Source organism: Varroa destructor, unplaced genomic scaffold (genome assembly GCF_002443255.2).
Source record: "Varroa destructor unplaced genomic scaffold, Vdes_3.0 BEIS01000002.1, whole genome shotgun sequence".
NCBI classification, from domain to species: Eukaryota; Metazoa; Arthropoda; class Arachnida; order Mesostigmata; family Varroidae; genus Varroa; species Varroa destructor.
The window spans coordinates 24,182,735-24,209,169 of NW_019211455.1; the positions used below are offsets into that span (position 1 = coordinate 24,182,735).

Genomic DNA, 26,435 nt, shown 5'->3' on the forward strand with positions numbered 1-26,435 from the left:
TTTGAAGCTGCGTTTACTATGTGTTCCAAATAATGTAGAATAGTCAACATGTTCGATTGACTAATAATGATTGAGCTAAACAGCCGACAGGAAACATACGCATACATTATGCCTAACAAATAAAAATACAAGACAATGACACATGCTTTTTTCAATGGTGTCAAATCTGAATATGATCAGTATATATGATTACTGGTGCTCTATGAGCGAATTTTTCTTTTCGCTTTGCCTACTTCTGTGCAGAGGTGGGGTGGGTCGGGGAAAGGGATATCTCGGAGGGAGCAAGGGGAAAAGTTGCATCAGCGATTAACCTGCTTTCTCCTAGAATCCTGTTGAAACAGTTGAGGATGTAGTAGCCAATAAAAGAAAGCGATCGCGTTTCGAACAAATGAGTATCATGAGGTGCATGTTCTTATCCTTGTCGCAGGTATGGTAAAGATTCAATACGCTCCATTGAAGTGGCGATTTTTTACCATTATCATTTATAGGAATTTTCTGCTTAACTTGTTTAGTGTACGGAAATAACGTAACATGGTTTGATTCCCAATCGAGACGTAGTGATCTGTTAATTATTTGAGTTATCGCATAGACACATGCTTAAATGCTTATTGTTAAAACCTGTTGTTGTACAACCTGAAAGAGCTCAACAAAATTGAATGCAAGCGCAACTTAAATAGTTTCTGTGTAAATTTTTGTATGCTGTATATACAACAACGACTTCGACTTATTCGACGTGGACTTGAAATACACCGTGTTGAATATACAATAGCGTGAAAACTTACCGGGTTCGATGTGTAGTCCCTCGTGGACTGAGGCCCTTCCTGCGTGTAGAAACGTGGTCATTAGAAACACTTGAAGCATTAACGTACTGAGGACCCGTATAGACAGTGAGCACAGAACAATACGTGGTAGCAGTTGTGCGCGCCGATCGTCCAGCCGATGACGTCCACTCATAACCGTTGCTGCCGCCGTTGTAGAAGTAGCAGTACTAATTGTCGTAGAACGAGTTATCCTAGTATCCGACATTTGGTTAGTGTTATGATGATGGCGGCAGAAGTATTGCTTGTAGTTGTCGTAAGAGTACTGTTTTGTTTCATGATGATAACAATGGTGGTGATGATGATGATGATGATGATGATACTGTTGGCCGAGCTGTGGTGGTGATGGCCGAGGACGTCTAGTCACGACACCTCCATAATGGCCACGCTCAGTTGACAACGCTGAACAGTAGGGCATTGTATACGTCTATTATTTTACGGAAAGACGCTCTGACCCTTTTGGCTGAACGTCCAGAACTACTTGGAGAACTGATAGTAACAATTGCTGTTGCAGAAGATCTGGATTCAGAAGAATCTCCGGTAGTCCACTATTAAAGCCCATAGTCGTTTTTTCTATGTTAATAACTAGTAACTGGTAGTCACAACACATCACGCCTCAATCAATAGCATCGCGAATCACTTATTCATCAAGCACCCAAGCAATTACCGATTACTCATCATATAAGCGGTCAATCCCCGATGATCAAGCACCAACACGATTTAAGGACACGATTTTCACACCACCACGTGGAAGTAGGTGAGGCATTGAGCTTCTACTGGCCGATGAACGGATGAAGGTTGGAGCAAATCGACGGACAAACATATAATCAAAACAAAAAAAGACGTATCCACGGCGGCGTACGATTGATTCACTACGATTGCTGATGATTCACTGCACAATATTCAATATACGATCAAATACAATTGAAGAACAGACGCGTATGGTGGGAATCCTTGGCAGCTTCTGAATTGAGCACAACTATAGGCCGACGGGCCAGCTAGAATATTATCCTCGCATTCGGGTTTTTCTATTTGGCTGTGATCCTGGTGCTGTTACTATTCTTTTTTCACCCCTAACTAGCAGTAACTAGATTTGTACGTCACTGTAACTATGTTGTTTAATTCCACGAAACTTTTTCTTTGCTTTGTTTTGGCTGAGAAACAATAAAGCGGAATATTAAATATTCTTATCTATGCCTGCATGCATAGTGTGCAACGTATTATGTTGTTTCGAGCTTCTATTTGTTGTTTATAATTCACACAATATGTACAGAAAGTAAGAAGGATATTGGCTTTCGAAGGCAACTAAGCGTATTGAATTACGCCGGATGTGCGCTGCGATTATTTACTAAGCAACACGCGTCTATTGATGAAAACCGCCCCTGCTGGTTTGAAGCACCTCGTCGCTGTTGATCGAAGGATATCTGTTCTCTGCTATCTGAATTGGCGGCCAAGGAACATCGGCGACTACCGCGGCTGAACGTCGTTTGCCCACGGTACCGTCGATTAAGGCGTTGCCCGTTACCCTTTCTTTGACGGCTTTACCCGTAGTTGCGCTTAGCAGTAGAAGAATTCGCGCAAACACTGATGGTAGACGGCTTTTGAGGCCCGCCGCGTTACGTGTTGACGTTGTTAGCCAGGCGCGGGGTAGTGACCGCGTCGACTCGTTCTACTGGGCTCTAAACAACTGCTAAGAGGACGCGCCGGAATTTCGTCAATATCGACGTCATCTTGATAGCAATCGCGGGACAAGGGCACGGACCATTGGTCACAGAAGAGACCGCGGAAGCCCGCGGGCTATAGTAAAGGCAAACCCAATGGCGCAGGGCACTGGTAACACTCACCGATGTGCGCTCAGGCAGTCCTTTGCCAACCTCTCTGTTTACTTCAGAAAAAAGCTACACTATAAGTAAGGTACCTGACGAAAAGCGATTACATACAGAGAGACGCGATTATGTTGTTATTACGTACTAGCAGGCATATGGCAGGTCTCCAAAGAGATTCTTCCACACGCGCACAATTGCATAAATTATCCTATAGCTGCTATGACGTTCCTCCCTTTCCTCACTTTACAAATAAGACTAATTCTTGATACAAAGGTATAACGATAAAGACAACACAATAAACGCTTCTCGCTGGTGCACAGTGGTTAAGACGGACGCAAGATGTGTAGCTGTTATACGTACTCCTCATGCTCAAATAATGCACGGCAGCTGTTTGCTGTATTTTTATCAATCACAACATCACGGAGCAGGAAGCTCACCTGGCAGCGAGGATGCGTGGCCGCCGACGTCCAAATGTACGAGCATTTTGCGGGTGCTCGGGTGAGGGACCGTGTTGGGGTAGAGAGAGGTGACGGACCACTCTCGCACTCCCTCGAACCCTCCCTTCAACATGCGACAAACCCTCACCAAATTGACAGTACAGCGATTCAACAAAGGCGCTAGGTGGCGCTCGCGGATGCAGCTTCAAAGACCTCGGCGCGGGCGTATGGTTTCTAGAGCTCGGGTTGTCGGTAACGAATTACAGTTTCAGGAGGGTTATCGCCCTGTTCTTCCAGGAAAGTTCGAATATTGAGAAAACTCCACAATCGTACGAACTTTATTAGAATAACGAGAAAACAACAGCAACAACAGTACAAAGTATCCAAAAATGGGATGCAACTTAGAGTACGAGAGATTGAGAAAAGGGAAGAAAACAAGAAAAAGCATAAGGAGAAAAACGGTTTCTCGATCATATTAAGTCAAACAGGAGAAATTTGTAGGAACAGAAGGAGTGGCAGAGTAAGGCAACAACAATACCGACGAAAAGATTGATGAAATCCATTCATTCATTCATTCGTAAAATGGTGAACGGTAAATTCCATAGGAGTAAAACATAGCCTAAGAATCTTCTGTGTATGATTGATAGAGAGATTTATCTTTTTAAACGTTGCCAAACGGCAAAAATTGTGCGACAATAGGGTAATCTTCTACTGAAGCACCTGTGATGGATCCATGAATATCTTTATCGTAGGATAGTCCTTACCGATAGGAACTGGACTGGTTCTCTTCAAGTAAACAGTTTGGCCTTTCTAGTTTTTCACGTACGAACTCCGACTAAAGCCCTGACTGACATATCACGTTCGTAATTGATACGGAAAATGGCTTAGTCAAATCTTGTATGCCATATTAGGATAATACGAGCTCAGATTTCTAGCGGGGTCATCTTATCTTTACCTACATCAGCCCGTGTTCGCTCCTCATACGTACCGGGTCATCTGGCGTTGTAGGCATAGTTGATAACGGTAAGCATGCATGGACCGATGTAACCAGTAATCATGCAAAGGATGATGAACGTATAATTCAAGGCTCGACTATGTACTCGTCTGTTTTTGGCCATTGATTCATTATATAATTGAAAGTAAGCTGTATGTTTCTATTTGTCGTAAAGCTCAGCAGCAACTAAAATTTCGGCAAGCGATCTGGAACTACAAAAAAAGAGCAGCATATGATATTGTAGGGATCAGGAATTTGGCGATTAAATATTTTACCACTATGAAATATTATGTCAAAACCCTTAAACGATAATATATTTTAGAAATATCTATTGACTGTTGAGCAAGTAACGACCCCCTTCCACCCGATCAGTTGGGTGAATTGAATCAAGCCGCTCAACCATCGTTTTGATGAGTTAACAACCGTTTTGACTAAACGGAACTCATTTAACATTGTTTTGAGCAGATCCGAGGACGACTGACGTCTTTAAAGCAATTTTCCCCCTTCTTTTATTTCAGTCAGTTTATACAGGCGTTTCCCTTGTCGGTCTTATTCACACTTCGTGACCTCCGAAAGGCCACACGTTCATCAAGTCTATTTTACTTAGCGTACGCCCCGTCAATTTGATTTTCACTTCACAACTTAACCATAATCCATGCTGGCACACTGATCTTGAGCCAGCATTACTTCCGTTCTGTTTGTCTAACGGTTCAGGATATTGCGGCAGCTGTATGTTGTACTCGCATTACCCTAGCCCGCTTTACCCTATACGTCTATCGTCATAATGCGAGCCAACCGCATGAGTTGCGGCCACTCGCGTCGGGCATTCACCCGTCGCGATCCCTACACGAACTCAGCTATCCATGCTAGAAAAGGTGCCGTTAACAAGAGACAGAACGGGTTATTTCAACGGAACTTTGTTAGCTTGACGCTGGGTTTGCATCGCCCCTAGCGCAGAATGAGCGCATAACAACAAAGGAAGCTGATTATTTTGTTGATACACAGGACTTATGGGACGCCTTGTTGAATATTGTCTTACCGCCGGTTCCGTTCTCCCCTTTCTTTTATGCCTAGTCTTCTTTTTTTTTTGTCCTTTAGCTTCTGTTGCACTACTGTTCGTTCGCTCTGTTTTTCACCAGCACTGCTGCTCCTTCAGTTGTCCCTGCTGTTTGCTACGTTTGTACGAAACGCGAAATTCGCCTAACACCCATCCTGCCCCTTCGCACTACCCGCCTCATCCACTCGGTCAGCCTGCGAGCCGTGCTCGTCGACAGACGTTGTCGGACGTCCCTTTGGACTATTGCTGCTTCGCCTGAACATTGGCTCTGACCCATTCGCTGGAAGCCCTATGGCCGCAGTCCGAGTCCCCTTCACTCTCTAAATCCCGCCCAGTAGTGGCGCCTCGTTGCACTTCTTTCGGACCTCAAGACTGCTGAAGGAGGAAGACGTGCGATGACCAGCTTCCAGGAAGGCAGAAACGTCCTACGCCTTCGGAGGCAACGGCAGAAGCAGCAGCAGCAGCATCGATGCAGCTGACTGCTGCTACGGCTGAGTCCAAATGAGTCTCTTGAGCAGGCACGTCCTCCATATATTTTGGCGTGCTTTTCTCTAGAGGATGGGATGTATGGACGTTCTCTGTGGAGAACTGAGGAACGGACCGAAGGAATAGAACCAGAAAACCGGTAACCGGCACCAACGAGCGAATAAACGGATGTCGAAAGCTCAGAAGTTTTAGCCCCTCTAAGATCCCGGTTCCAGCAGCGTCAGCAGCAGTCCTGTCGATCAGCCTTGCTGCCGTAAGGAAACGATCGGTGGCGTAGCTCCGTGTTCTGAGGAAAGTTTCTCTTTCAATACGGCTTCTTTTCTAGTCCAGAACACTCCGACAGCCCCACAGAATAGCCTGTGCGCGGCACGACTGCAAGCTAATGGGGCCGACTCTTTTCCCTCACTCTGTATTTATCTCGCGCTGTTCTGCTAGATTTTGCAGAGGCAAAGGGTTCAAGAGACGTAACGGACAAGGAGTGGGCACAGAAGGAGCGGGATAGTACGCGGCAAGCGAGCTATTATACTAGTAGAAGCTGCTGGTGTTTCGTAGCATTGTAAGCGGAGTTAGCAGTGCTAGCTGCGGTTCTGCAGTTCTTCTTTATCTACTCCCTAGGCAGCTTTGCTTGCGATAGACGCGAAGATGTTTGCCGCTGCTAGCCTCTGCCATCCGTGTCGTTACTGTCGATGCCGCTACCGCCGCCACTAAGACGGGCAGTGCCCTTCGGGCGCCTTTTTTCAGCTCCATCTTTCCTCCTCATGGCCTTCGTTCTTCTTCTCTCAAAGCGTGGCTCGGCGTAACGATAAATTTGCGAATGCTCTTCGTTCGCCTCTTAGTCTTTTCTCCTTGGAACCCCCAGCATCTAGCTGTAGACGTCGAAAAGTCAGGCCCCCTTGCCGATGGGGCGGCTAGAGCGGGTGGTTGCTAGCTAGCTGACTCATTCGTCCGAATACGGTGAAAGCGGCGCGAAAGCTAGGCGTACGAAGATGCTATCTTGCTTGAAGTAGGGGGCTCAGTTAGACAGGAAGTACCTTGATGCTGCCATTTCAATTAGCAATGCCACTGTTGCCACCGGCTCAAAGCTTGCCACTCCTGCTGTTTTGCCCGCTAGTAGTCTTGCCCGCTGTAAAGCGAAGTGCTGGCGGCGTGGTTCGACTTGCGGGCCCGCCAAAGACGATGTTGAGCCTGCGGTTGCTTCAACGGATCTTTTTCGCTGCGCATCTCTGTGCGTCTCGTGCCATCCAAGCTGGCCGTACCCAGTCCCCATTATCTGTGCTCCGGTTCTTTTTTCTCTCTTTCGATCTTTCGCTCGCACTTTCTCTCAGCACCTTCGTATCGTTGATATCTGCTAGTACTACCATTACAACTGACTACCGTCGTCGAAGCGACTGTTCGTTGTTTCGTAGTGTCTGTTGCGCCCTTTCAATCTCCACCATCCATTCGGGGCCCGAATTGCGCCTCTTTGAAGTTACCCCGCTCAATGGAGTCGCTTTCCACACTCCATTTTCAAACGAAGAAAGGTTTTTCGCGTATGTATACGCATTTTTCCTTCCCAAAAGCATTGGTCTAAAATTAGTGCTTCTTTTTGCTGAGATGTGGCTAAATGACATAAGAAATTAAGCTATATATGATATTATTTCTTGAACCAAAAATGATCGTGGGTTCGTTCGAAAATAGAGTTATAAGTCTTACTGAATACGTTTCAAAGGATGCAAAAACAAGTCATCTTTTGGAACCTGGGTAAAGTTTCCCGTTTATATAGATCAGGAGCTTCCACACGTTTAGCAGTTTTGTATTGCAGTTGCTCACGAGTAACTGCTTTTTAGATGGTATCCATCTATAAAACTGATCGATCTTTTTACTATGAAGGTCAATACTAGGTACGCATAGGCATAATATCGTATTTTCTTTAGCACAGATGTAGGTTTTTGGGCACATTGAGACATCAGCGACGGTTTATCATGCTTCTTCATAACTCTACAAATATCTTAACCGATAACTAAGTACTTTCATTAGTAAAGTGTTTGCGAATAAGTTTCGAAGTTTAGTTTGTGCCATCCAGTGTTCTAAGAACAATCTGTTCCACCGAGACCTGTAACTAGAACATATCACATCATCTAGGCCGTACACAAAATGTGTTTAAGGCCACGCTGCTGAACCAGCTCATGATTCCCTCATGCAATAGCGCGTCATGCTAGCAGTACGTAGGTAAAAAGAAAAAAGTAGATTGTGATTTTTTGGTAAATATTGAACAATAAAAACAACCACACCTCCCAGCTAGCATTCATGACATATTTACTGAACTCGTTGTGTAGTAACAAAAATGACAAATATGTAAACAAATCCGGTGCTAAAATGATAACGATATTTGGAGAAGGTTGTAAGAGATTACTGATGCGCTCTGTGTTATTCTGGCTCAAGCTGCCAATTACCGTCACCGATAAGACGGGAAAGACGACAATTGAATGTCCCGTACAACATTTTCGAAATATGCGACTCTTACGATGCGCTGCATACTATACCAATTTATCCGGCATCTTCTAGATTCGGAGCAATACAACCGGATACGACGTAATCTACTCGTGATACCTTCGCGCTGGGCTCTTCACGTCGACTTCGTCGTCATCATCATTGCTTCAGAGCTATGCATACAGTAATGCTTGCGTTTGCTCGCAGATAGCCTCGGCCTGATGCGGCCATTACCGACGTTCAGTTCTCAGTCCTACGTAGTCGTCCTTTTCTTTGACTCTTTTATTCCGTTCAAGTTATTCCAATAGCATCTTTGGCACGTTCGTTTTATGATTTGTTTGCGTTGATGTCAACAGTTGGCGATTCACCTTTTGTTGCCCTTTGAAGACTAGCGGCTCGGTTCCTGGCAAAGTGCCTCTCCTTGAGGGTCATTTCTCCTATCTTGCTGTATTCTACGCTGACAGCAAAAGCGCTTTACACCCCGTCATAAAACACGAGTTACGTGGGAAGGAAGTGAGTTTTTATTGGAACGGGGGCGGTCGCGTCCAAAGGAGCCAGACAATCCGTCCTTTGCTCTCCCATATTCTCAACTATATAATCCCATAGCCTGAATGACAGAAGGGAATCGGAAAGTAGATTAGCACTTATAATATTGGCTGCAATTAGTAGTACCCATTTACCTTACCTCATTTCGTTCGTGTACGTCATGTATAACTCGTTACGAGTTCGACAATAATTCCAGCCGCATTCAAAAACCAATTAGTATTCTAGTTAACAATAACTTACACAAAATTAAATCGTGTTTTGCTCTAACTGTTACTGTTACGTTTATTTGAGATCACCGAAGACTTCATTCTGATTGACCATATGTATGTCTCTAATAGCTTTATTTTATTACTGGTCATTTTTTAAGGAAAAGCGCTTACGAGTGAATAACGGAGCCGATTAACGGCGTTTGAAGCGGGCTCTTCTGTATTAGAAAAAAACTTATCAAAGAGGGCGATAAGAAACAGAGGCTTTTGTTATCTTGATAGAAGTGTGACCTTTCAAATGATTTGCTTTGACGTCTGTATATCGCTATAGCTATAGTGATCGTGATTTTTTACAGTGATTAATAACACCATTCCTCCTTTTGTATAATTATCGACTTGATACGAATACTTTTTCAGTGATGGATATCTAATTTGGGATTCGTCCAGTCATCGGGGCCGGATATGTACAAGGTACGAAAAGTCCTCCCGGTAAGACTGAATTTAGGTTATAATAGCATATTTTGAAAGAGAGCGCATCGTTCGTTAGTTTAATAGCTAAAAAAAGAGTTTTGACTTTAAATATTGATTACAGCCGACGGTAGTTTAACAATAAGCCTGAAAATTAAACAAAGCATTGGAGCTTAATTTTCTATCAGCGGATATAGGAGACATCGGAATGCAAATCCAGTATAAAGATCAATACGGGAATAAGGCACAAACCAGCTTATTGATGTTTAAACGTCCATAGTATTAGAAATTAGACTCATCACTCTGGATGAATGAGTCTGTGACGTGTCAATTACCTGACAGCTAGTTTTTTCTATTCATCTACATAATTTTTGAAGTTCACTGCAAGTGCATCCGTGCCGTTACGTAAGGCTATATCCCGCTTGAAGGATCGCTTCGATTACGCTCGTATGAGGAACTGCCTTGCGGAGTTGTCTTGCCGGGGAGCTATTTCAACCATTTTCACTCACCATAAGTAGCGTTCTTTATTTCATCGTACCACGCGTGGTTTTGAGCGTTTTCGTCATTTTGGCTGTTTTTATTTTGTCTGGGTAGATGGCAAGTTTCGCGCTGCCACTCATAGTGTCCCTTCGCATATAGGGTTCTGGAGCGCAATCCTCTTCTGCTCGTCATCACCCTGTTCCGTTTCAAGCCTAGATGAAGTTCATTCGTTTTAAAGTAGAGATAAATTTGTCTTGTGCTTCTGTTCTCAGTCTACTCCCCATCGCACGTCAGCAGCAGCACTTCCTCTTCTTCGTTGTCGTCCGCAAGCATCAAACCTTTTTTCCTCTCGCAGCCTGGGACTCCTCTCAGAGAATGAGAGACCGAGTGCTTAGCACCGCATGAAGCTACTACTGGCTGGTCATCTGTGCGCTACTTCACAACCCTGACGAACGAAACACAAAAGGGGAGTGGCAAAAAATATGGGTCATGGCGTCCTGCTACCGCCAACAATAGCAACGGTGCCAGCTCGAACGGTGACAGGACCCGTTTCGCTTCGGGGTGTATGTGTCTTACTTCAACATCGTTCGAGTACGGTCGATATCAGTCCCTTAGGAATGAACTGGAAGGGCGGCAACACATAGCGCCATACAGGGCGCGGACCGAGCAAAAATAGCTTTTTCGTTCGCAGCGCGAGAGTCTGTCGGCATTCAAGAGAATTTAGAAAAGCAAGAAGCGGGACGCTATGCAAGCATGTGAGCTTATGCAACTGTGCATGTACATATACATACACATACGTATCTATCCGTATGTGGGAATGAGGCGCCACTAAGAAGTAGGAGTTATACGCGCTCAGAGCCACTATATACAAATGCTACTTCTTTTTTTTACGTCCCACGAAAAAGAAGCATCACTTTTTTCACTCACTTAGAAGCGACCCTTCCACTGTCACTTTCCATTTCCCTTTTTCCTGCAGCCTCTAACGTCGCATTTAATGCATTCCTCTTCAAAATGCGTGAGTTTCGTTTACTGTTTGAAGTTCTCTACACAATCGTCCTGTTCCGTACTCTTTCCATACTACTGTCATGTATACCTTTCTCCACGCGTTGCTTCTGGAAAAACGCCGTTTGGGCTGCATTGGATAGCTCACTCCAAGCTTTGTTCTTGGCAACAAGGCGCATCGTCAACGAACGTCTACATGCACTGAGTACAGACGTGCGAGCCGTATGTGTGCGTCGCTGTATGACAAGGACGTATGTTTATGTGGAAACAGTACGTGGATGAAGCGAGGTGAAGAAGCCTTAGTAAGCTTCCATGAACTAAGTGCGGTTCCTGGCAAGCTCATTAAGGAACGCATCGAAAATGCGGAAGGCTAGGAAGCAAGCAAAGATGAAAACGACAATGGGCATGACGAAGACGGAGGAACAGAACGAGGTCTGTCATGCACTCACATGCATGCGTGCATATGAAGTGCTCGACAGCCAGGAGAGGCACCTCCGACTGAAGCACGATAAGCTGGTGCTAGGATCCCCGCCGATGAGGGGAGGCCATGACGCATCATGGTAATTACCAGTGAAAGACAAGCTACCGCAAATCATCTAAGATGGGTAATATAAATATGCTGAAAAAACAGATTGTGCAAATTTAAATACGCACTAAGCCGATGAGGCAAAGGGGATAGGAGTTATGGCGGCTTTTTCGCACTCTCCTGGAGCAACTCTATTCATAAATAATTGAAAGTAGTTCAGGTGAGTCTAAGGATTTTCCTTCTTCTTATACCGAGCCCTATAAAGAAGCAGTAGCATTGCTATAACTAAATAATGCTGTTTCGGGTTTCATAGGTATAATTGCTGACAGTTCGTGTAATAAGTTGGGCTAAACATAATAATGAATATTTTAGCAGCTTGACGCTTCAAGAAGGACCAAATGTAGCCCCTCGAAACCGGCGCCTTCAATAAGTTATGTAAGTCCTTAGCGTACTTTAGCTACGTAGCTTTTTACCTGTTCAATAAATAGTTCTAACGCGTATATCTTCCCAACAGGGTTCACGAAAGGTTAATTCTATTGAGTTTAAGAGTTCGCCAACCGCAAACATGTCCTACAAAAACTAGACACCATGTCAAACGAAGAATTACTATGAAGTTTATTTACAATTAGAAAAATACGTGTACTACTCGTTAAGATAACGCGTAGCTATAAGGATTCTACTCGTCTGGGATTAAACTCACATCTATTATGATAATTTATATAGATTTGAGATTTACATTCTGAACCTTCTTATTAGGTGTTCGTCATCGGCCATTTTTACGTATGTTTTATATTTTAAATGCAGCATTATTAGAAGCTTTGCTTACATGCTGCTTCTATGCTAGCCCAACTAAAAATGACATCTGGTCCGGCAATAGGTAGTCAATTTAAAACCATTATATCAATTGCTGAATGGTAAACAAAGTTGTTGCAAGTGTCTCCATGCCTCAGTGTGGAATCCTGGCAGATTTGCTGTAGTTTCTAGCTAGCGAAATAAATATACACCAAACTATCTTTATAAAAAGCCAATATGTGAAAAACTGCTCTTGCCTGTCGTCATACAAATAAAATCCATTTGTCTTTTGAAGTTTGTCCAAATACCGGTTCCGAACTTCAGCCTTCCTGAATGCGCATTCAAGTTAACCCCTTAGTAGTGTGCAGTTTTAGCCCATAGAGTTGATTTGGCGGCGGCGCTGCTGTGTGGTGGTACGTACGAACTTTAGTCGTTAGAAGAGAGCTCGTTCCTTCGTTAAATAATGTATAATGTAGATGCAGATGTGTAGGTACCCGTTAGCGTCGCTAGCCTTCTTGTAGTCAGTTTGTATATATAGACTCGCTCTATATGTAAAAATAAGGAAATCTAATGGGTTTTGACATGGGAGTGAACCAGGGAAAGATGCGCCGAATGCTACAAAGGTTGAAACAAGGAAAGTCGGTAGACACTGGAGTAGACACTAATAACGAGCGACCGAATCAATGACTTGACTTCACAAATGCACGAATGTAGGCTGCTTGACTGCGTTACTATGGCCGGCCCTGTCAGGGTCTGTGCAGATGTAGAAAGTAATGAGGACGCGAGATAAGTTAAGGAGAGGGTGCGTGGGTGTGTCTCTGTATCAGAGAGGAAGGAATGACATTCAAACACACACATACACACGCAAAGTCACAGAGAGAAAGCAAGCCGGGGCCAGAAGTGTCAGTACTCAGCCCTTTAACCCAGGCGGCGCCGCATACGCATAGCGTCCGTGCCTAAGTGAAGGGTAGTGCTGTTAAACATAGTGATATTGACGCATTCGAATGGTGCGCGGATAGCGTCTTTCCATTCTGCCTTCGTTTCTTTCATCTATCAAATTTTAGCACTAGCCAATCACCGTCGCTACGTCTGCCCTTGTGTGGCTAGTGGGGTTAATTGAAGTATGGTCAAGCAGCTGTAAGCGTTTGTTAGAGATTAACACGGTGCAATCGAAGCGCTATTACAAATTCTGCCGGTAAAATGGCAGTTGCGATAGTAATAGTAGTACTAAAACGGATCGTCGACACCTCCAGCGTCTTTATTGTTGTTGTTGTTTTAACACATCCGGAAGATTTGGTGGGGCGAGAGAAAGCTTTCGCCGCCAGCTCACGCTGCAGGCCACGCTACGTGTACACATGATCTGTAACTGTCGCTACCGATCATGGTATACCGTTGCACAATACAATACGCATATTTTACACGACCTCATATGCGCATGATACAGGCACCCAGGAAAAAGTCGGCAAAGCTTGAACAGCTAAGGAGAATATGGACACAAAAGTTCAAGTTGACAAGAGGGTACCAAAGAAAAAAGAACTTAAACGTTCAGTACCTCGCATCTTCGATCTGAAGTGAGACCGCGAAAGGCCACGAGTATAGGAAACGAAGGAAAGACAAAAGCTGCCGCCTCAAAAAAATGCGATCGGAGGCACTGGAAGCAGGGATAGAAAGTTCCATTGATCACAATCGACTACGATGACTCGCTATTACCACGTATGGGCTTCTTTCTATCCGCCAGATCCAATCCTAACGGTGAACATTATAGTCCTTTTTTGACCATGCACAACAAACTTACCTTTTGCCCATACGACAGTGCCTTTTTAAAGATGACAAACAAAAGAAGATTTATGACTTCTGTGTTACAAATCGTAAGCGAAACACACTTATACACAGTACCGCTTTAATACGCTACGCATCGGTAGTAAAGTGGGCGACGACGACGTGCGAGCTCTCCTATTGTATCGTATCGAGATCAAACTGCATGTGGATGGTAGCGCCACTTTCATTGAGAAAATGCATTTACCATTATCTACCGGCGCACGTATGGGAACCTCAGCATTGGTAAAGACATCCGAAAAAGTTGAAGGGACCTGAAGTGTATCACACAATTGCTCGCGGGCCATAGGGAACGTTGGACGCCATCTGTATTACCAGGCCGACAGAAGAGAATGACATAAGAAAAAGACTATGCAATTAACAATAGGTGTATGCATCATTTTTATTGATGCGTAAGAACGCTAACACACCCTAAATTAGTTTGATTAGAAAAAAAAAATAGGTACATTTTAATCTGGGTAGCCAATATACTAGAAGTTTTCTCAATAGACCGACAAATAATTTAACAATATGATCATTAACCTCGATTACCGTTGTTTTAGTTTTACCGGGAGGTCAGAACAGATGATAAGTAGCTTATTTGGCACGTAGACATACGCTTATAGATGTTCACACATAGCTCGTCCCAGCATCCATCCCGATCCTAAGCTAGACAACATAGCTCTCAATTACTACACACAAGAGAGATGTGCATTTTACTGCGGAATGATGAACCTTGGATAGAGTTCCTTAAAAAATCGAGGTTTCCCTAATACAAGATCATGCCAGAACTTTTGTTCACTTCAAAATCAATGGCATTGCTTTAATGGACTGGGAACATGGGAAATACCCACGTCTCTATACCTCATGAAGATGATGTAAATAGCCCCAAGATAGCGGCCGTCTGAGTACGGGGACACACCTTTCTTGGGGAGACACCGTTAAATACGCAATAAGATTAAAAGCCAACCTAAATCTAAATGAACTAGTCTTGAAGCAGCCATAATATATGTATGTAAACTTAGTGCATGCCCCGATAACAACATGCCTATAATAGAGTTTAGCAGGTATTGTTATGACGTCAGTATAAAATTTCGAATCCTCTATTTGTACAACAGACGACATATGTAGGGCTATCATGATCAAAACTTACTTTTACTGATTGCGTTAAATCTACTGCGTTGTTTGTAGGTAGTCGAGATACGTTTAGGTCAACCATTGGTGGCTATGTAACACGGCATCCGTACGGTGGCGGCGGCTTTTGAGATTGACAGCAGTTCCAGCATACTTTCTTGTTTTTTTGAAACACAGTTTAGCATACTACTCCCTTTTTTATCCAGAGCAGCGTAGATTATAGATCTAATCCTCGCTTGGAACGTTCTTGCGAACTGTTGCTGAGATGAAGTTCAATGCGTATCGAAGCAAACCTAGTCGGCGGAAAAGTCTGCATTTTTACAACAATTCCTTACCGATCTCTTTATTTATTTCGCCCTTATGAACTTGTTAAGGGTCCTATGGCTACAGAAAGATGGGAACCTGAACTAATGAAACAGTGAATGGCTTCTATATTTTGCCTTTTGTTCTACGTATAGCCTAACTACTAGGATTTACATTAATTTATACAAGTGAAGTATATATATATATATATATATATACAACGAGTGAGTAATCTTCTGTGAGACACACTTTCACTAGAAGTTGATGACTAGGTAGAAAAACGAAGTGCAAGTTCTCAACAATGCGCACACGTACAGTATGAGATAAACGACAGACTAGTAAAGAGGTTTCTTTCAAGAGAGGACGAGTAGTTCTTGTGAAAATAACTTGTTACAGCAAGTATTACAGAAATCACTTCGGCCAAGCAAGACAAAACAAAACAGGATAAAAAACGGGCGTTTCCTCGAGCTTCATATCTAAGCCTTTAAAATACAGAACAAAATCGAGACTCTATTTAGACATATACTGACTTTTGAGCTAGAAACTTTTAGTAGCTGCATGTTACGTACAATCGGAGTATCTTACTGATGTAACGAGGTTTTGCACGTTCCGCATGGAAGATCGTTAACTGGCTAGCTAACACGCGGATTGATAGAGAGATATTTGCGCGAAAATGATCAAATGCCGATCAATGATTGTCCGAAGACAATGCGGACTTTAAGAACGTCGGGACTGTAATTTGATTTTACGTCAGCAGAACCTCAAAATCTAAAGCTATTTTCGAAGCGTAAAGCCTCTTGTGCCACTTGTTCAAAGGTACTATCACTTGAATTCAATTAATTCATCAGAAAAATCAATTAACTTATCGAACGATTACATAATGTACTGGTCGAATAATTAAAAAAATATTATAGGCTGGCATGCCTTCAACGTTTACGTTCTTCCAGGTGTATAAACGTAACGATCATAGATTTTATTAACAGCCGCAAATGATGTCGCTCGTCCAGTTTGGACACTTGGACAAATCAATTTGCTTAAAATTTAATAAAGTAGTTTACTATAACGCCAATAAAACGTCAATTAATTTCAAAAGTTATTCGTTTACGTAAAAGCACTCAATTTAATTACGGAGGAGAATTTCGTACCCAGCAAACGACGTACCTTGCTCTCAGAGGTACTCAATCAATATTTACTTGATTCTAGGGAGAAAAGCACGCATGTTATTACGTGTCCCGAAAGGTCGAGACGACGGTACGTGTCAGTTCCCTATCTAAATATACTCATAAAGCGCGATCGAAAGCTTTTGTTGCTTCATATATGCAATGTAAGCACAGCAAGTTTGTAAAAAGTATCGAAATATAAGTTGGTTTCTTGGAGCAATCTAAGGAGCTAATATTATGAGTAACTTCTAATAGATATTGTAGATTACCCCATCCTTAACTGAATCAGCACTGCAAATAAATACTGTAATAATTTTTACCTGTCCACTTTTTCCAATAGAATTGCAATGCTTAGTTAAATAATAGGAATAAATAAGCGTGATTTACAAATGCACGTATTGGATGTGTTGAAATGGTATGCACGACCTCTGTCTGTCCGTCTGAGACGAGTCCCTCTAACTGCAAAAATATCACTATTGATTTTTTGAGAATTCTTGAGAAATCCACTTTTATCTAAAAGGTTTTCCGTTTGCCTAAATGTAGGATAATACACAAATGTTATGCTCTAGACATAGTTACACCGGCGTAATAGGGTGATTTTAAGGGAAAATGCCAGCTGGCGGAATATCCCTACCGTCGTTTTTCTAATTCCGTTCAGTCATCTAATACGAATGTGATTGCTTGCAAATTGCAGACGATGACCAACTGTCGTGCATCATAACTTTAATGGTACGTGCAGTGCAAGATACTTAATTACTATGGTATTTACGGGTCAGCTAGTAAAGTCATGTTTGAAATAGATACTGTATTATTGGGTTAAAGAGGCCTACTACCAGCATTACATATGCCATATTTATATAATGTTGTTGAAATAAAGGAAGATAATGTTTTTGTTGGGTTCACGAGTGCATGTCGACGATGTATCAGGTTGATACGGATTGCTGATTGCCATAGACATTTGAAAAACGATACATAACCAACTTCTTGATCGTTTAATCCGCGAACTGAGAAGAACGATTACCTAATCTCAGGAACGTTACAAAGTAGGAATATGTATATAAGGCCTGTCCACTCGTCCTATCGAGCTCGATCTAATACATCGATATTTTAACATTGAATATTAGACTAGCACTAGAGAACAACGCGCAGACGGGCAAACACACTGACGAAAATTAATTCGCTCTGTGTCAACGTATTTAAACTATAATTTAGATAGCATTACTTTGCCTACGTCTTAACTAAACCTGCTATAAACTCTCAAGCAAACTATGTTTGCGACTATATAGCTTACATATACATACTATATGTAATATATATGTATCTATACGCTGTAAATGGCTGGCTGGCTGGCTGACTGGCCGACCAAAGCCAGTAGACTAGCTGCCAAGACATGCGTCTGCCGAACACGAATAGGTCATCGAATTCATACATAGGTATATCGTAGAATAGACAGCGGCTACATAGTAGGGGGAACCGCCTATATTGTATAAGCTAGCACGTATCAACGTAGGTGCGTACAATAACAACTATAGTAGTAGCATCACCAACTACCATTTATAGATGACGATAACTTGTGCTCGGTGTGCTGAAGCACGACGTATCACACTAACCTAGCCGGTGGGACTATTCCAGATCATAATAATACCGTTGAGGTTATTTTCCGATCAAAAAAAGAAGGAGCCAGCGCTGCTTTCAGTGGAAGCTTGAATTGTTTGCCAGTTATCGTGATCACTTTAGTGCTGTCCTTCATGAAATAGTCTGCTACTCAGTGACAACGGTGTGAACAATCTTCAGGGTCAACACGTACCACATGAGCGGATTGAATTTTGCAGACATCATTACGTTTCGATCAGTGAATGTAGATCGCAATGCTTGATATGTAGAAAGCGACAGCTAGCACTAGTGGCTCAGCTTAACAAACAATCACATGTCAGAGCTGTTCCGTGGTCGGGTAGTTGATTCAGTAAAGCTGTTCACCGTAATCATCAGAGGACGCAATTCCTATTCGTAGATCTATGCTTGAGCTCATTTTTCGATAAGCGGGGACAGTGGACAAGATCACTGAGAGGTACACACGAAGATCCAGTAGCCTCTTCAAGTGACTGATCACAGACCACGCTACCGCTTCACCAAAACAAATTCACCGCTCTGTACCGATCATGGCCATAGGTCACGATACAAAATACGTAGCTCGTTCTTCCTTTCTCCGTCAAAATTCAGCGTGAAACTGGCACCAAAAATGCATGTGCGTATAACTAGTACATGATGGATGACACGACACCGCAAACAAACGGTCGGTGACGTGCACCGTCGGCATTTCTATGTGTTCATCTTTCAAACGTTAATTTTCGCTTTTTCAATGCTCATACAGGTTATACAAGTTTCACTGATAGAGATAACTGTTTTTTCCTAATAAACACCACAAGGCCTTTTGAATGGAGCATCGCACCGAGTTAAGTAGGCCGACGCCTGATAATATCAGGAAGGAAAGGAGCCAGACGCTTGGGTTCTGTCACATGTAGCGAGCAGCATAATCTATGTTCTGAAGCTTGTCTCGTATCACTTATAAAGAAGAAAACGGCTGACCAAGTTTAAGGGGAATCTGCGCCGTTGGTGCCACATCGAATATCGTTCGGAAATCTACAAAGAGGACTCTGACGCATTGCTCCCGCCATTTCAGAATGGATCGAATATGTTCCAATTCAGCCAACAAACGTGTGTCTACAGAATGACGGCAGCTATTCGGGGCGGGTACTGATCTCTTCCGCATCCACATAGCCAATCATATATCAGTCGTCACTAACAACTGAGTTACAATAAGAACTGCCTGAATTTTACACTGCGGAAATAACTAGTCCATAACATACAAAGTTAGACGATTTCGATTTATAGAAATAAAAATTAAAGTTTGGCTTTTTCGCTGGCCTAGTTAGAAAAAGAGCACTCGTGTGTGCAATTAACGTGCACTTTTGAGCGTGTTCCTATAATTAACTACCTACTAGTTCAATCAAAACAAAACCGGCCAAAGATGACTTGTAAAAACGTAGCAAATTGCAAACTCGAAAGTAAATAATGATAAATATTATTGTTAAACAACTTTCTATTCACTACGTGCGCCCAAACAGTCACGTTATGATTAAGGAACGTCAAACGGAAATAACAATAATTTCAAGAACGAAAATTAAGCCTTTTGCTCACATACAGAAACTCGTCTACCTTTGTTCAGTTGTACGTGCGGTGTAGAGCTACGATAGAAACAGCCTATACTGAATTGTAGTATTCAGCCAGCCGGTATCAAATCTGTATATAGCCAATACCAAGGATCACGGCGCTGAACTCGCTTTTCGGCAATACGTCCTCTCAGACTATTGCAGATGTCCCACTTGCACAGTCGTCTATCGAAGTAGCACCACCTGACTGATGGGCGTACGCAAACGTAGCAAGCTTCCTGTAGCAGAGTTGGTCCGTTTGAGAAAATCCTCTTCCGATAACAGCGTTGAATATAGCTTTCTTTTACCAGAGGACTAAATATATTTTCGTAAAATTTACGAAATCGTCGAAGACTTGGAGATAGAACCGGTGCCATTGGCTTTCTTCTGTAGTTACTAAGTATTGTTCCTTTCGAGCCCTCTTCCTCCATTTTGAAAAAGTTGATTTATTTTATCTAAGTCGCTGCTTTTCAATATTCTGCCAATTGCGTAATTTCGTACGACAAGTGGGCACAAATAACAAACCTCCGCCGATTACAGTCGTCGACAAGAAAAACAGGTGTGAGCTTAGATATCGAGCACGATAAAATTTACAGGACATATTGTTTTACTAGTCGCGTTCGACATGTGAGTAAACAGTTATCCTGGTAAGTGTTATTCCCTCTCGTTTTTCCTGATCTACTTTTTTCTATCTTGATTAAGCTTTCTTACTCCGCATAACATTACTAAGCGCTCATCGCGTAGGCTCGGTTCAGTACCAGTTGGAACCAGCTTTTTTTTTTTTGCAATTTTGAACTTTCCCTATAATTTTACTATATTATCTACTCCTTATTGGTCTAAAACATTTTTCCCGACTGATATGTACCTCCTTCAAGTTGTTCTTATTTCATTATGCTTTTGAATGCATACATAGGTAGTATACCCCCTAGCATCCTAAACAGAGGCAAATCTTTTTCTGAAAAATGTTCTTTCATTTTTCAACCTTGTCTTCTTATACACTTTTTCTAGCCATACTCTCGTGTCTTCAATCCATCTAAGTGGTAGTTAGCGTTTCGGCCTGGGAGACACGTCTTTACGAATATGATCCTTTTTTCATTCGACAGAAATTTCTCTATCCTTTGCGCGAAACCTTAAGCGACCTTGCGAAAAAATCGCCGGGAGACCCATTTGGCAAATACGGTGGGTTGCAGAGCGCTAGTTCACTGCTATGGCGAACACTGAAGTAAAAAACGATGTCTTAGTGGAAAACTAAACACGGCACCGAACGTGCAACCAGTTTTTGCGTGCTTAAATTTCCGGTCAGAGCTAAAAGGCACGGGCTTTCGAGATGTCTACAAACTCTACTACTACTACTTCTTTAATCTCAATTCAAGGGTCATCTGACACTATCTGGAGAACTTTTCTGGTGCTATCAATAGTGATCATAACTGTAAGCCATTTCTAAATTCAGCTGCCTAAAATTTCAGAGAAGCGAACGATGATACAAGGTCACTGTGAAAAACGTTCGTTTCATATTAAACAATTCCGTATTTAGCAAAATCGAACGTGACGTCGAACAACATCGACGACTGTTGAACGAGAGCGGAGCGTTCAAAAGAAAAGCCAACATTTTTGACAAGAGCATTGTTGAGTGTTCAATTGTGTGAGCAAAACGTATTTTTGACGAGCGATACCACATGCATGTTAGTGCTGATTTTTTTTTTTACAGGGGTGACGATATCGTCGGGGATTCCTTGTCAACCTATTAATTCGAGGTAAGTAAAATTTATTTGCCTATTTTTCACTATTCACAGTAATCGCTGTCAAGGTTTCGAAAGCAGTAATATTTAGAAGACATTCAACTATGGCGCCATATCATATTTTCACACATTAACGCAAACCTCGCAGTGAATAGTTTTTCAACGCTGTGCCAAAAAAACGTATACACTATTTAACCGATCATCATTTTCTAATCGTTCTTTCTTTTCAAAATGTGATTTATTGCTAATAACAAAAATCCACACAGGGTTCAACCCTCTTGTCGTTGTTCTGTGAGACGGTAACTCACAAAATTCAATAATAATCCTTTAACTGAATGTTACGACACATGCTATTTCGATTGGAGCTCTTAGAGCTTTCAGTGCCATTGGCCGTATGGACTCTCAGATCCTCATGAAAAAAGTTCATTGCAACAACATATTCTATATATATATACCCTTATATTATAATAGTAGCGTACAGGTATTTTGCCCCGTTGGAAATAAGATTCGCCATTTTCACAACCAGATTCCTACAATAAATTAAATTAATCATTTTCCCTGAAAAGTTTATCCTATTCACGTGTCTCGAAATACTCTTGACGACATTGTTTTCATCTCTCCGAATTATCGTAATTGAAGAAATACAGCTTTGTTAATTACAACTACTTGATTAACTCACATAGATTCGCAATGATTTTTTCGGTTTCCCGTTAATGTTTTTCTTGGTCCAGGTCGTTGTTTATCAATAGCTCGAACAGCTCCGTTGTTTTTAAACTCATCTTTTTGTTCGATTAATTACAAGTTACGTATAGTGATCTGCCTGAATTTTTGGATATATTGTTTGATCAAAAACTAATCCTCGTCTACTTATCATTTCCAATTTTTTACTTTATGAAAGAAGAAGACTCAAAAGGCAAAATGAACGTTAACCATTATATATATATATAAAACATGCCGTAACAGTATATATATATACGGCATAGCATTCAAGGGTCTTTCTGCCGTCATAAGGGTGAGGTGTTTTACAAGTGAAAGCGTAGTCACTGCAATATATATATATATTTTAAATACACACCCTATTTACGGTGTGCACGGCCATTTTTCCTATTCTCTCGTTTTGCACAATGGTCAGTTAAAGATAACAGTCTTTGAATCCTAAGCAATCAAAAACGAATCACATCGATATACCTACTGTTCCTTTTCTCGTTCTACCCATTGCCTCCGTTTCTACAGGCTCCATCAGCGAACGAAATAGATCAGACCTAACGGTTATGATTAAGATCAGCTGTTAGTAAGTAATTTCAAACGTAATTCTGAATGTGACGTTCAATGATGACTGAAATAATTCACGAAGCTTTCACCTAATCTAGGCTAGCTGATTAATCGAAGATCATTTTGGATATGGAGGATGAATAAGCATATTTTAATTTATTACTTAAACACTTCTTCATTCATAATCGCCCGCCTCCCGGTGTATACATTGTGTCGACTATGCAGCCTATATATTTTCACATGAATCGTACAAATTTCGGCATGTCCATTTTTCCAGAGAGAAACAGGTACCTACACAATGTTAAACAATGCAAAACAGGATAGATGTTTTTAAGTTACAGTCGTATGCATAGGGTCATCATTATAAACGTACCGGAAACGCGTGATGACAAAAATTGCGGTAACCGAATATGTAATGGTCTACTACGTTCGCGCTAATCAGGACGCAAAAAAAAAATGCTGATAATGCGAAAGTGTTTCAATGGGCACTATTTCTGTAATAAAATATAGGTCAATGCATAAACACCTCTCATGTTAACTGCATTTGAGGGCATATATGAGTTCTGTGTTCTAGGAGCATCGGAGTATATGCAGCTGAACTTTGGAAATGTTTAGGGTCGTTCGCTTTGGCTATTTTTCGTTACTTATCTACCAAGGCCTCGGCGACACAGTTATTGTAACTGTCTTCTATTCTTCTTTCGCTAATTCGTTATATTCAGCTATGCTGCTTATGTAGACAGGGTTGGAGTGGTTTTTACTGGGCGCATGGCAACTACAACTCTATTTGCGGTTCGGTGGTTACTTTATGATAGCGGGTATGATGTACTTACAACTGGTCTTTGAGCCAGCACGCAAGCTCAGTCGGTTTTACCAATCAAGCCTGTTGAATCCTATGGGAGAAAGAGAGACGGTTTCAGGCCCGCAACCCAGAAGCAGTAGTCACCACCGTCGTGATCATCGTTGTTTCACGCAAAGCGTACGCGGGAGAGCGGCGCGAAAAAATCAACGGTGGGTTCCGAGAACAAAGATACCCCACACCAATCGGAAAGGAGAGGAAGCCCTTGGTTACAGGTACGCGAGTGAGCACAAAGGGCGGCCTCTAGAGTTAGAGGACAGGAGGCTTTCAAGAGGTCGTATTCCTCTACCCCTCTCTCCTCAGTGCAGCCTGTCAAAATACCAGAAGCAGTATTACCATTACCGCGTTCAACTCCCTCTAGCTAGACGTCGGCATTTAGCCTTCTCAGAAACAAATAGGAGGGTCGCGTTGCAAATCAGGCCCCCCAGGCTAGTTCGTGGCCTCAGTCCTCGCGTCCCAGTCACACCATGCACGCACCAGTATAGGCAGCTGCTGTCTCGCGAATCATCCGTCGTTTCGCCTCATCACTGTCGTCCTATCTAACTGGATAACAGACAACTCGAAGCATTTCGCTTACTACTAGTAGCCTCCGTAGCTGTTCACTCTGCTACCTTACGCTTATTAGTGCGGGTGATCGGCGCGTGTTTTCAGACATCTGTAATCAGAAGTAGGAGTCGGGTAGGTGGCCCTGACATCACTGGCTACAAAGCACCTAACCAGCCTGTGCCGTCATTATATCTCCGATGGACCCGCGAACTAACGACAACCAATTGCTTTCTGTATTTTCACGCAAAACAGCATCAGCTATTGGTAAGAGTTCATGGCTTTTCCTTATTTTTAGGACACAAGGACCGATAATTGCTGGGACTATAATATAGCGTCAGCAGGCAACTGCCCAACAGTCGGCAAAATGTACATTCGCCGGACAATTAAACTGGATGGGGCCGTCTCCACACACGGACACTTCTGAAGACGACAGACATTTCAAAAGTAACAAGAGTAAGAACATCACAGGTCACATTTTAACTTAACGGAAGTGTAAATATACTTGCCCAGAACGATCACAACTATACTAATCTTACACTAAGGTCAACGGAACAAAAAGAGGACGCTTAATAGCCGTTGATCGTAGCCCATCACCCTATATTTTGCGTAGATAATATCAACATCAAAGATTTCGATATAAGCGTTGAATTTTATATAGCCCATATGGTTTGTCGGGTTCAATGGTCGGCCTTTCGAGTTTTCGCATAATGTCACTATTCGTTTGAAGAACCATAGGGATGCCTTATGAATTAAATAAAATGCAAGTCCGACCATTGCCGTAGAAGTCATAATCTCTTATGCATTCAATAAACTAATAGAATGAGAAAAATTCATGGATAACTTTCCCTTATTAGTATATATCTTATGTAAAAACATATCTTTTAGTATTGATTGAGAAGGAACAAAATGATTGCTATGTCACATAACGTCTCTCTAAATGTGGATGGGAATCAATCAATTGATTTGTCGCAAATTCTATGTTAACATGCGCAACATTGTACGAAATTAAAAACTCTTGCAAAAACTTTATGTATGTGTGCTTTATTCAAGTTCGGAGTAGACGTTCGTTGAGATCTAAATTTACGAAGCTGTCCCTTACCGTAAGACGTACATAAGAGTGCCTGAACGATATCGATACAGATCTTGTCTTTTATTAATAAGAGCACTACTTTTTTAATAAGAGCACTACTTTCCGTAACTATATTCTAATTTTCAATCCAGTCATTTCATATTTTTGACATCTATACATTAAATATACATTTTTATCGAACTTAGCAAAAGGGTTAATTAGTCATCCTAATTATAATTATGTAGCTGAACTAACTCTAAGGTAGAAAGTCATTTCAGTTAGCCGGTCTCATGCCAAAAAGACGCTATACGCAGACCGCGTCTGTGAACGTAGCTGCGAATGAGTTTATCAAATAACGGGTAAAAGTAAAAACCGATCATACCGTAATAATAATAATGTATAAAAAAAAAAAAACGAGTAATTTACTTTTTTTTATATTTAAATTGCCAGAACACAATTATCGCTGTAAAAGGCCGCCACGTATTGGTTGTTTTTACGACAAGATTTCTCGTCGAAGATTATTGTGAATCGAATAGACAGGTTAAACTATAGAACAAAGCCATTTATAATCTTTGGACATTTTTGAGGTGTTACATGAAGACTGACTAACATTTTCTGCAAAAATTCATCCTATCCTTCGGGTTTTCCTAATTTTTCTTATGATAGTAAACTTATCAAGCGGTCTGATCCTTTCGAAACCATTGTGCATGTGCTTCTTTAATTTTGCATCATTTAAGCACCTATACCGGCGCGATATATTACAAATTTGCGATTTCCCAGCATACTGTGCGGCTGTGTAGAGATGGAAAAGCGCTGCAGAAGTAGAAAAAATATGTTCCACGTTACCACCTAGGCGATGTGTTACAGGACCTGTTTTCCCGTTGGTTGTTATTATATAAATCTACGTCAAATCTGGTAGTTCATTTTGGGTATGTACATGTCGTCTGCATATTTCCGAACAGCAACATAAACCAGCTTGACATAAGTGGAGTCCCCATACTTTTTTTGACCTTCCCATAGCCCATCTTATACCATGAGTTGTAGAGCTAAACGTCAAGACGACTCCCTTCTCCGTTACTTTATATAAAATTATGCCTATAGTAACAAATTGTTGATGAATATCTGTAACTATTTTATGTGCCGCGGGACGCGTATGGTTTATTCGACACGCACTATCGTATTTAGCCTAATATTTGGGTTTCCTTAAAGTTAAAGAAAATGGCTC

The 26,435-nt window shown here is 41.9% G+C and overlaps 1 protein-coding gene and 1 long non-coding RNA gene across 3 annotated transcripts in view; one reads left to right on the forward strand and one right to left on the reverse strand.

Moving 5' to 3' along the window:
* LOC111244221 (protein turtle-like) overlaps positions 1–3,115 on the reverse strand; it is an 81,158-nt gene extending 78,043 nt beyond the window's left edge. The window contains exon 1 of the mRNA XM_022791056.2: positions 783–3,115. Within this exon, the coding sequence (XP_022646791.1) occupies positions 783–1,236 (454 nt within the window). The 5' untranslated portion in view covers positions 1,237–3,115. The remainder of the gene's footprint in view (positions 1–782) is intronic.
* Positions 1–25,155, forward strand: part of LOC147757555 (uncharacterized) — a 31,173-nt gene extending 6,018 nt beyond the window's left edge. The window contains exons 2-4 of one of the 2 annotated variants that reach the window (XR_015320651.1): positions 21,437–21,482; positions 22,701–22,758; positions 24,437–25,155. This is a non-coding gene — a long non-coding RNA (uncharacterized LOC147757555). The remainder of the gene's footprint in view (positions 1–21,436; positions 21,483–22,700; positions 22,759–24,436) is intronic. The other variant, XR_015320652.1, reaches the window with a different exon arrangement.
* The last annotated feature ends 1,280 nt before the right edge of the window (positions 25,156–26,435 follow it).